Below are 11,275 nucleotides of genomic sequence, written 5' to 3' on the forward strand. Positions count from 1 at the left end.
CCAGTGGCTTCACCTGGTATCAGCAAAACAAACACAATTGTTCCGAACAATGTGGAGGGAAAATATAAGTTGTGCTGGCCTTCCTGAGAGGTGGACATCGTCCAGCGTGTGCTTCCTAAGGCAGCTTCTAGGGCGATTTTGATGAACCTTGACTTTTGCTTTATGCCCTGAATGGAGCCTAACATCCTTGACAGATAAAGTCCACTGAACAAAAGGACACTGACAAGAAATTCCTCCTAATTCTGCACTCTGACTAGGTCAAGTCAACGTGCCAGTGCAGAATCTACTTATAAGTTGGAGTTTGGACTAGAATACAGGTCTGGCGATTGTGTTGCATCGGCCTTTTTAATAACATGGAGGAAAGTTGATGGCTAATTGAGCAAGGAACATTGTATTGCTTGAAATTATGACCATCTTAGCAAATGCACATACTGTGATTGAATCAATAGTCAATGATGTTTTGGAAAATGGATGTGGTACGTAAATGATTTTCTATTTTTCCTGGTTCAGAGCAAAATGCTCATTAAATTCTAGATGCATCCGGCTGCCGCATTTGCTGAATGCTGAGGGCGTAGGGAGGAATGCAGACACGGAGACACACCTCTATTTGAATCTGAAGGCTGGCAGAGTGGGTGGCAATATTTGATACATTTAAATACAATTTTTTTTGCCAGGCTTTTAAAATGCTCAGTCCACTTCACTGAACATTTACCCTGGTCCGACAATTGTAAGTGTGCACCCGATTTCCTTTTTATATCCAAGTACCCAAAGTGCTTTCTCTACAACCCACGGGCTGCCCTTTAAAACTTTGCTGGGCGGCTTATCAACTTAGCAGAACAATTTCCTCTAAAGTTTCCCTGAGCAGTTTAATTATATGCCTTTTTTGTGTGGCAGTCAGACAGCTTTTAAACCCTGACATTTAGTGAACCAAAGGCACCGACTGAGTCAAGATCCTTTTGTTGTTTTTAAACCTACAGCTTGGTTTTGATCCCGCTGACAAAATGGCTGTTCTGAATCCCTTCACAGGTTCTAGAGCTAAGAAGAAGGTTTATAAGTCGGCTGCCTATATAAACTACGGCTGAATAGGCTCCTGTTGCAAAATGGCCATGTTTAAACTAGGGCAGGAGAGAGGCTGAAATGAGGTTTCAAGGGAAAATTCCAGAGTTGAGTTAGCTTGGATCATCACGCAGTACTCAATGTGAACTTTCTCTGGGTAGGATTTTAACAGTGCGCTTGTGATTATGGAAAGCACCTGCCTCCCTGAGAGGAGCCAGGCTGAGGAGTGGCTCTGAAGCAGGTGTTAGAGTGCCTTGCATGCCTATAACTGCGTTGACTTTAGATCAAGAACTGTATTAATATTTCCCTTATTTTCACATGATCCCTAGATTGTCTCTTCCTCACTTTCTACATATGGTTGGTCAGAAGTCCCTGCCTATCCTGACTCATAAAAGCCTCTGTCCGTGACCTTCATCCCCATGACTCCTGACCTTTTGGCCCTGCCTCTCATGATTGCTTCAATACCTCCTAACAGAGGTCAAGCTTCTGGTATCTTCCTGTTCTGTCCACCCTCCAATCTGCTGCCCAAGTCATCTTTCTAGAATACAAGTCTGAACAGAGTCGTCCTGCCTACCAGTAAAACCTGTCAATAGTGTACTCTTCTTATCTAATGGTATATTTTGCTACTATAATATATGTGTGTGTCGCAATAAAGCCCATACCCCTTAGCAGGGCAGACCTGTCATTCCCTGTTTCCCACCTTCCTTCCCCATCTCCCTGCCATAGGGCCCTAGAACTCTTTGTCCCAACAATAGCCAAATGTTTAGAACACACACACACACACACACACACACACACACACACTCCTCATTCTTTCATGTTCCCTTTGCACACGATGTTCTTTTTCCAGGGATGCCCTTCCCCTTCTTGTTCACTTTCCATTCACTCATTTGTCCTTCAAACTCATTGTAAATGTTATATCCTCTAGGGCGATTTCTCAGATTGTCCCCCTTCATCCTACCTCAGCAGAGGTTGCCATTCCCTCCTCGGGGTCACCCTACTCCCTCAGGCACACCCCTAGTTCCACATGCCACACTCCTAATTACTCATGTGTGCATTCGTGGTGGTGGGCTCTTTGAGGGCAGAGACTGTGTTGTATTCATGTTTGAGTAATGGGTATGAACCGGGCAGTCACACACTATTGAGAACAAAGAGGTAACTTTCTTTTCAGTAACTGAACCCAACTTTGTTCTTGAGTCTCTGGCCTGCCTAGAGGAAACAACCGATTTTAACTCATTCTGTTAAACTCAGTCCCACTGAGTGACTTTTTGGGGAAGAGGCAAATTCTAGTATTTATATCCCACTTTCACAGTCCAGTTCAAAGCTCAACCATTTGGACAAGGACTAGTATTTTTAGAGCCTTTCTTTCTTCCCATTCCCTCTCCCTGAGTGGCACCTGGATCTGCATATAAGCAAATGCTCATGTGAAGCCATGACAGTGAGAGCAGGACCTCAAATTGTGTGGTGACCCCCAGGTCCTTGTACTGTCTGCTTTTCCATGTCACCCCATGTCCCTGGTCCCTGATGCTCCTTCCTATCCTGAGGTTCTCACTCTCTTTAACCTTCTCATTCAGATGTTAGCCTTGTCCCTGTCCCCAAATGGAGCATAAAGTTCTGAATCTCCTGCAAGTCATGAGCAGGGTGTAGGGAATTGTTATAATCCCAGAGTACACAAATGCTGCAACTCCACTCCATAAATCTGACATGCAATGGCAACTCTAGAAAGAACTGCTGCCTGTGGTGCCAGGATGGCAGACAGGAAGATTGGAAATGCAATGCATTCCCACCCAAATATCAAGGGCATCCATGTTGCCTCTACTGGTCTGTTCTTATCCTCAAAATGCATGTTTTAAAAAACAGTATTTATGTAAAATGAAAAATATACAATATCTAATAAGTCATCATGCCATCTCTTTTGAATTTCTAAATAATGACTGTACTTTTACATTTCACTTGACAACTAAAAAAAACAACTTTTTGGACATGCACTTTCACTCATAAATCATTATCTTGAATACACACACACACACACACACACACACACACACACACAACTAGATTTAGCTGTGTAATGGAATTTTGAAGTTTAATTATTTCTACCTGGAGTTTTGTGGTCTGCAAATTTATTTTACTACATGGGGCTTTTATTATTATCTTCTTTTTCTTTTTTCTTTTTGTATGTATTCCGCTGTTGTCTGTCTCCCCTGTATTTTCTCTTCAGCTGTGTAACGGGGGCTCAGTCACCGAGCTTGTCAAAGGTCTACTCATGTTCGGCCAGCGGTTGGACGAAGCAGTGATCTCATACATCTTATATGGAGCCTTATTGGTAAGAAAGTCCAATGTTCTGGGGATGACAGCAGAAGAGGCAATTTGTCATGGGTTGGATCCCCATTTTATATTAACAAGGGGGAACAGCCCCATAATATAAAAGGTGTATAACAGCAGGGGTGTTAGATTCTTAATAGGACTGTACTTGTTTTAAAATAACCATGCAAAATTTCCCTTTCTCTTCCCTGTTGTTTGGTGGTGGTGGGATGCCATGCAGGGCCTTCAGCATTTGCACAATAACCGAATCATCCACCGTGATGTCAAGGGGAATAACATTCTTCTGACAACAGAAGGAGGAGTTAAGCTCGTTGACTTTGGTAATGACTGTGTGTCGTTTGTTTTCTTGATGTGTGCAGTTACCCACAGGCAGCAATTTATTGCAGTCTCAGAAGACTGGGGCCTCTGTGCTACGCCACAGGCTGAGGGACTTTTCCCATCAAACACAGGCTGGCGAGTGGGGGGTTTACCAGATGGATCACCCTAAGAGAGGCTGTTTGTTAATCTATTTTCAGCTTTAGAAGCAATTTTATTAAAGAGAGAAAATAAAAAGTGTTTCAAAAGAAGAATTTGACAGAAAACCTTTTTGCTTTTCTGGGAAGAATTTCATGTCTTAGGGCAATTGTCCATCATGTCATTTCTCATTTGCATATGAAAAGAGAAAGCAGTTTGGTTTTTCAAATGACTTTCTCTAGCCTTAGGCATATGTATTCCCAGGGAGCAGAAGGTAAACTAGTCCTTTGGGTCTGGGAACTAACCTCCCTGTAAATTGTGATTATTGCTGCTACACGTGAGGCTGGTTGAACTGGAAACATTGACAGGAAATGGAAGTGTGAGAAGAAATTCGGAGCAAAATGACCTAAGGCCAGAGAACTATTAAATATCCCCTTGCAACACTCATGTACTGATATTCACAAACCAACAAACTGGTTGGTTTTCCTTTTTAAGCTTATTGAATGGTTTAATCTTCTAAATCAGAGGTTTTCAACCTGTGGGTCGCCACCCCTTTGGGGGTCGACCGACCCTTTCACAGGGGTCGCCTAAGACCATCGGAAAACACATATATAATTACATATTGTTTTTGTGATTAATCACTATGCTTTAATTATGTTCAATTTGTAACAATGAAAATACATCCTGCATATCAGATATTTACATTACAATTCATAACAGTAGCAAAATTACAGTTATGAAGTAGCAAGGAAAATAATTTTATGGTTGGGGGTCACCACAACATGAGGAACTGTATTAAAGGGTCGTGGTATTAGGAAGGTTGAGAACCACTGTTCTAAATGATTTCAACAACAGCTAGTACTCTAGCATGATTGTTACAAATAATGAGAATAAATTTACAGAAGCATTTTTTAAAATATATTTCTTTATTGATTTCAGAGAGGGAGAGAGAGATAGAAACATCAATGATATGAGAGAATCATTGATTGGCTGCCTTCTGCATGTCCCCTACTGGGGATCAAGCCCGCAACCCGGGCATGTGCCCATGGCCCGAATCGAACCTGGGACCCTTCAGTCCACAGGCCGACACTCTATCCACTGAGCCAAACAGGCTAGGGCTACAGAAGCATTTTTGAAAATGTTCTTTAACAATGTCAATGTAATGGGAGAAAAGACCAATGATTTTGACTAGTCTTTGCTTTATTGGTAAGAAAAAATTCAATGTTAAAATATATCAGCAAATCATTTGCTCAGAAGAAATTCTCAAAAATAAATGAAGTTAGCCCTAGCTGGCTTGGCTCAGTGGATAGAGCATCGGCCAGGGGACTGAAGGATCGCGGTTTTGATTCCGGTGAAGGGCATATGCCTGGGTTGTGGGCTTGATCCCCAGTAGGGGGTGTGCAGGAGGCAGCTGATCAATGATTCTCTCTCATCATTGATGTTTCTCTCTCTCTCTCCCTCTCCCTTCCTCTCTGAAATCAATAAAAAAATTAAAATAAATGAAGTTACTTAGATGTAGTGACCTATCTACTAAAGAGCAAGCAAAGGAAACTGGGGGGGGGGGGGGCACTTTAAGTTTTATGCTCCTCTTTCTTTATAAGGAATGGTATAACTCCACAAATGTATTGATATAAAGAGAGCGGCTTAAGGCTAAGACAGATAAAGTACATTGGAATTATATTGAAATTCAGGTCCTCAATACTGAGCCTTACATAATAATAACTTAGTCAATTTCTTTCCCCATTTGACAAACAGTTTTCTCGTTAGTTTTCTAGGTAAGATAAGGTACTGAAAACGTTTTATGTCCATACTGATGCTCTGTTATAGATAACACACGCCAGTTTTCTTTCTCCATAAAATGAAAACCATTTTAAGAAAGAAATCACCTGAAATATATTGGAAATACGATATAAATATATTTTTGGTTGATCCTGGCTGTCGATATTTTCTTTTGATTCCAATTTTGCAGCAATACGGGTAGAAATGCTTTTTAGGAAAAAAATTCTGGTGATGTAGATAGAGTGATAAATGCTCCCACATAGGGTCAGCAAACTAGGGTTTAGCTAAATCTGATCAGCCTCCTGTTTTTGTATGGCTTTTGAGCTAAGAATGTTTTTTTACATTTTTAAATAGTTGGGAAAATAATCAAAAGAAGGATATTTTATGACGTGATAATTACATGAATCTATGACTAAATTTTTAGTCAATGTGTGGTCTGTGGCTGGTTTTGCACTATAATGGTAGAATTGAGAAGCTGAGATAGACCATATGGCTCACAAAGCCTAAACTATTTATTATCTGATCTTTTATGGAAAAAGTTTGCCAACCCCTGGTCTAGCATCATCCTCTGCTCACTGCTCAATTCTGACGCCCTTGCCTTATAGGTGTGTCAGCTCAACTCACCAGTACACGTCTAAGGAGAAACACATCTGTTGGCACCCCCTTCTGGATGGCCCCTGAGGTAAGTAGAGGGCATCTATTTCTTTGTGTTGAGTGCCTTGATACTATGACTTTCTATGGGAAATTCATATGTTTCACAAAATGTTCAGAAAGAAGAAAATCCTTTATCCTCATTGAACTGTAAGTGTTATGGTTTGATGAGTGACAATGATGACACTTAATTTCAGAAAAGCAAGATTAAGTCACAGCTAGCCAATAGAATGCCTTCATGTAATTAAAAAAAGGTGCCCCCTCCAGAAAATGCAGCTCTCTCCAAGGGTCATGGCTTCGACTCACCCAACTTTTATGTAAATTAGAAAAACTCACCTTCCCTGGAGAGATGCAGCCCCAGTGACACAGGGCTTGACGAAGGGACAGATTTCAGCTCCAACTGGAAATACATGCAGTGTTCCTGGTTGTTCTTTTGTGGGGTTGCTGTTGTTGTTGTTACCAGATACATAGCAGCTAGTCTTAAGTATGTTTTCGTTTCCCAATTAAACCTGGAATTTGGTCCTAATTTAGTTTTGGCATCATCATGGAACGCTCTGTGAGATGATGCATGCGGAAGTTTGGAGAATCTCCCAGCTAGATAAGGCATACCATGGCACACAGGTACAGTTTTCCTTGTACAGTTTCAGCATTTAATTCCACAGTATTCTGGCCTGTGCCTGAGAGCAGCCATCTGGGATTAAGCCAATGGGTTCTTTTTGTAAGAGTAAGTCCTTACAATAATCTTTTTAGAGTTCTTTCCATCTCCATTCTGCCCCCATGGTTGTCTTTCTTCGGTGTGTCTGCCAAGGTGACCTCCTACACGGTAATTGGCTCACAGCAGTCTGCTCACCTCTCTTCAATGGCTCCCTATTCTCTATGTCACTCTCTTTCTTTTTTTTTTTTTTAAATATATTTTATTGATTTTTTACAGAGAAGAAGGGAAAGAGATAGAGAGTTAGAAACATCGATGAGAGAGAAACATCGATCAGCCGCCTCCTGCACATCTCCTACTGGGGATGTGCCCGCAACCCAGGTACATGCCCTTGACTGGAATCGAACCTGGGACCTTTTAGTCTGCAGGCTGACGCTCTATCCACTGAGCCAAACTGGTTTCGGCTTCTCTCTTTCATACTTGGGTAATGGACAGGCCCATTTTAGAGAAAAAGAAAAACCCTTCAGATTCCAGTGTTTACTTGAATCTTAAATGTTTCTTAGATAGGTTTAAAAAAATAAAACTAAAAAATAAACTTCTAATCACTTATATTTATAGAACTATAAAACGAAAAGAAAAAATGTATTATGAAAAAACGACAAACCCAGAAACATTCAAGTAAGCACCTTTAATTTATTGAGACGAATGACATTGTTTTCTGAGACTCGGTTGTCCTTTGCAAAGTGAACATGTTTCAGAACCTGACAGCACGGATTACTTCAGGTTATTTTGTCAAACTTACTACCCTGTCCCATGTGGAGACGTCGTCTCACCACCACTTTATTTCAGCTGGGGTGCTCTCTTTGTTCAAATAGGACCTCCTTTGGCCTCTAACTGGCACATCTCTGGCTTGGTGTCAGCTTAACAATAAAGTCAAGTCTGGTCACTGACACTGTGGCAAATGGTCACCCAGATGATCTGGAACGTGTTTTTACCACTATCCCTCCAATGTTATTATTATTAATACAATTATTATTGGAAAAAAACACAAAATGAAAATTTTCATAGGGATCTTGTGAACCCCACTTTGAGAAACACCACAGGACAAAAATCAAAACTCTTTTGGACGGTGAATAAAGCCCTTTAGTTCCAAACCTTTTCTTGCTGTGAGCCTCATCTCAGGTTATTTTTCTCCAGCTTACTTGTGCGTAATGACTCAACAGTAGTGAACACCAAGTAATTCTCCAAGTTCATCCTGATATATTATTCCCTTGGACCCTCTTGTGTATTGTTATATTGTCTGGACTGGCCCTGAGAGCCCTGGAACTTTCCTCCTCAGTTTCAGCTCAAATGCACCTTCCCCCAGGAAACCTTCCCTGGTCCCTGGCTGACACGGAGGCTCCTCCTCCTAAATTACCGCCGCAGTCTTCACACCTTCCATCAGCACCGTGGCCATCCTATTGGAATTGTGAGCAGGCAGGTCTGCCAGCTGGGCTCTACGCTCTGGCAGGGACTTGGGACACCCAGCACTCAGTATAGTGCTCGGTACAGAGTAGGTAGGTGCTCATGAGCATCTGTTGGAGGAATCTATCCATTGTTAAAGCAGCCAAAGGAGAAGATGAATTTGGAGGGTTGAGGACAGCTTTATGACATTGGTATTAGCAAATTTCTCTGTAGATTTTAATTAACTAACTAATTAATCAATCAATTTTTTGTTAATCCTCAACTGAGCATATTTTTTCATTGATTTTTTTAGAGTGAATGGAAGGGAGGGGGAGAGACAGAGAGAGAGAAACATCGATGTGAGGGAAACACATTGGCTGGTTGCCTTTTGCATGAGCCCTCCCGGGACTGGGGGAGGAGCCTGCAACCGAGGTATGAGGTATGTGCCCTTGACCAGAAGTGAACTCAGGACCCTTCAATCCATAGGCGGACACTTTAACCACTGAGCAAACTGGCTAGGACTATAGATTTTAATTATTATTAAAGGAAATCATAACTGAGGCTACTCAGATCAAATGTGGGGTGACATAACCAGGAAGACGGCGTTTCTCTTCTAATTCATAGGAAGCTGGTGTTCTCAGAATCACAGGGGGACACAGAGAGGGCTGAACAAATGGGCTTTGCTAGGTTCCTCCCTGCCTACCTGGTTCAGATTGAACTGTAGTTATCTGTGATGATATATCTTTTTCTGGAGCAGGTCGTCTATCTAAATGCCTTTTAGGCAGTTGGGGGGAAGGTTAAAGTTTCTTTCTGAGTCTTTGGATTTTTAAAAATCAACAGAAATCAATATCCCAAAAGGCATGTTTTGGGGTGGCAAACTCTGCTTCCCTTCAATGTGATGGCCTGCAGTGTATATTGACCTTACTATGCTTCCACTTCTGCTTGTGTGAATAACTGCTACTTAGATTAATTATGACAATGCACATAAGGCCAATGTCAGAGGAATAAAACCATTGCAGGCGACCAGTGCTTTTATGTTGAAAATGCAGCTGAAACATCCTTGATTCTATTTTATTTTTGAGATATTGAACCAAATTATTCGTTTCCCATTTCCATTTCCATTTTTGTTTCACCAGCTGGAGTAACTGTGATATTTAATTCAAATAGGCTGCGCTGCAAACCAGGTAGTTAATGGGATGTGACCACACCACAATCAATTGTTGACGAGCGGTCCAAGTGCACAGTTCACTGGGGCAGCTCGAAGCTGCAGCTTGAATGGACTCTCATATGGTTAACATTTTCCACCTATTTCCTCTCACCGCCTCCTTTGGATGCTACTAAAGATGAAAAATGCTGGGTAAAAGCGGCGTCCTCTCAGCAACGTAGGAGGAGAGAAATCCTAGGCGTTGCCCGGGACTTTGTGTGATAGTACTTTGAAGCAATGCTACTGGGGAAATATTGTGTGGCATAGTAAAGGGTTAATGTAAAAGTCAAGATCAGTACTTTATTTTTTTTTTTTTAACAAACTGACTATGTCAGTAGCATACTGTGACACAGGGAAGATTATTTTAAGAGGGAAAGAAAAATGGGCAATGTAGAAACTAAATATTGAACAGATTACCTGAACAAAATGACTTAAACAATAGGAAATTAAAATTCTCAGGTACGTGTAGAGATCGGTGATTCCAGGGCTGATTGATTCAGCAGCTCAGTAAACCATCAAAACCCCAGGTTCTTCATTTCCTTGGTGTGACCCCTGCGAGCTGCATGGTGGTGTTGTTTGTCATTGACTTGGGGCGGTTATGACAACATCACCTGTGAATATCTGAGGGGCGGTAGTGGCTGAGCTTTCCAACATCCACCATGCAAGTGCCAGGCACAAACAGACGCCGCCTTTCACTTTTGTGGGGCTGCTCTGACGGGCAGTGGAGAAGTTAAGTGGGTTCTCCTCCGGTCCTGAGGTCGAAGCCTTGCCCAATCTGTCTTAGTTTCCTAGGCTGCCAGAACACAGTAGCATAAACTGGTGGCTTAAAGCAACTGGCATTTATTGTCTCAGTTCTGGAGACTAGAAGCCTGACATCAAGGTGTCAGCAGGGCTGTTTCCTCTAAAGTTTCTAGGGTCTTCCTTGTCTCTCTCCAGCTCCTGGCCGTTTGCTGGCAGTTTTTTGCCTTTTGGGCTGCCACAGCCAATCGCCAGTATCTGCCTCCGTTGTCACACGCGTTCTCCCTGTGTCTGTCTTCACACGCCGGGCTCTCATAAGCACACCTGTCATTTTGGATTAGGGGTCCACCCTACTCAGTATGATGTCATCTTAACGAATTCCATCTGCCACAACCCTGTTTCCCAATAAGTTCACATTCTGAGGTACTGAGGGTTTGCACTTTAATACATCTTTTTTTTTTTTTTGAGGACACAATTCAACCCATAACAACTCTCCAAATACTTAGCAGCTCTCAGCTACAGTAAATAATTCCAGTTTCCAAGGTAATCAGCCAGTCATTTGAAACCTACAGATCTGCATGTTACAGGTGCTCGCTTAGTTGGAGAGCTCAGCCTTGCCTGTCTCCTCTCTCTCTCTCTCTCTCTCTCTCTCTCTCTCTCTCTGCCTTAGGTGTCTGAGGCATACACAGTTCTTTCTGGGTGTACCAAGCATAACAAATTGCCTTCCCACATAGGCCCTCAACACCTTCAGAATTTTGTTCTGAACTACCTGCTCTCTGGCATTTTTTTTAATCTCCTGAGATGTGTGACCCAGGTTACTTCCCTCAACCTTCTGTGTACGTTGAGCCTCTGGTCTCCCAGCTTGTGACTTTAGCACTTTATCCTGTAATACATATATTATATCTCTATGTCTATGTCTATGTCTATGTCTATGTCTATATCTATATCTATATCTATATCTATATCTATATCTA

General features: G+C 41.9%; 1 protein-coding gene across 1 annotated transcript in view; it reads left to right on the forward strand.

The window, feature by feature from the left end:
• The window catches only part of MYO3B (myosin IIIB), a 443,210-nt gene that overhangs the window by 20,281 nt on the left and 411,654 nt on the right, over window positions 1–11,275 (forward strand). Inside the window, exons 4-6 of the mRNA XM_014545672.1 lie at window positions 3,278–3,382; window positions 3,602–3,701; window positions 6,219–6,295. Coding sequence (XP_014401158.1) covers window positions 3,278–3,382; window positions 3,602–3,701; window positions 6,219–6,295 — 282 coding nt within the window. The remainder of the gene's footprint in view (window positions 1–3,277; window positions 3,383–3,601; window positions 3,702–6,218; window positions 6,296–11,275) is intronic.

The sequence above is a fragment of the Myotis brandtii genome, unplaced genomic scaffold (genome assembly GCF_000412655.1).
Source record: "Myotis brandtii unplaced genomic scaffold, ASM41265v1 scaffold112, whole genome shotgun sequence".
NCBI lineage: Eukaryota > Metazoa > Chordata > Mammalia > Chiroptera > Vespertilionidae > Myotis > Myotis brandtii.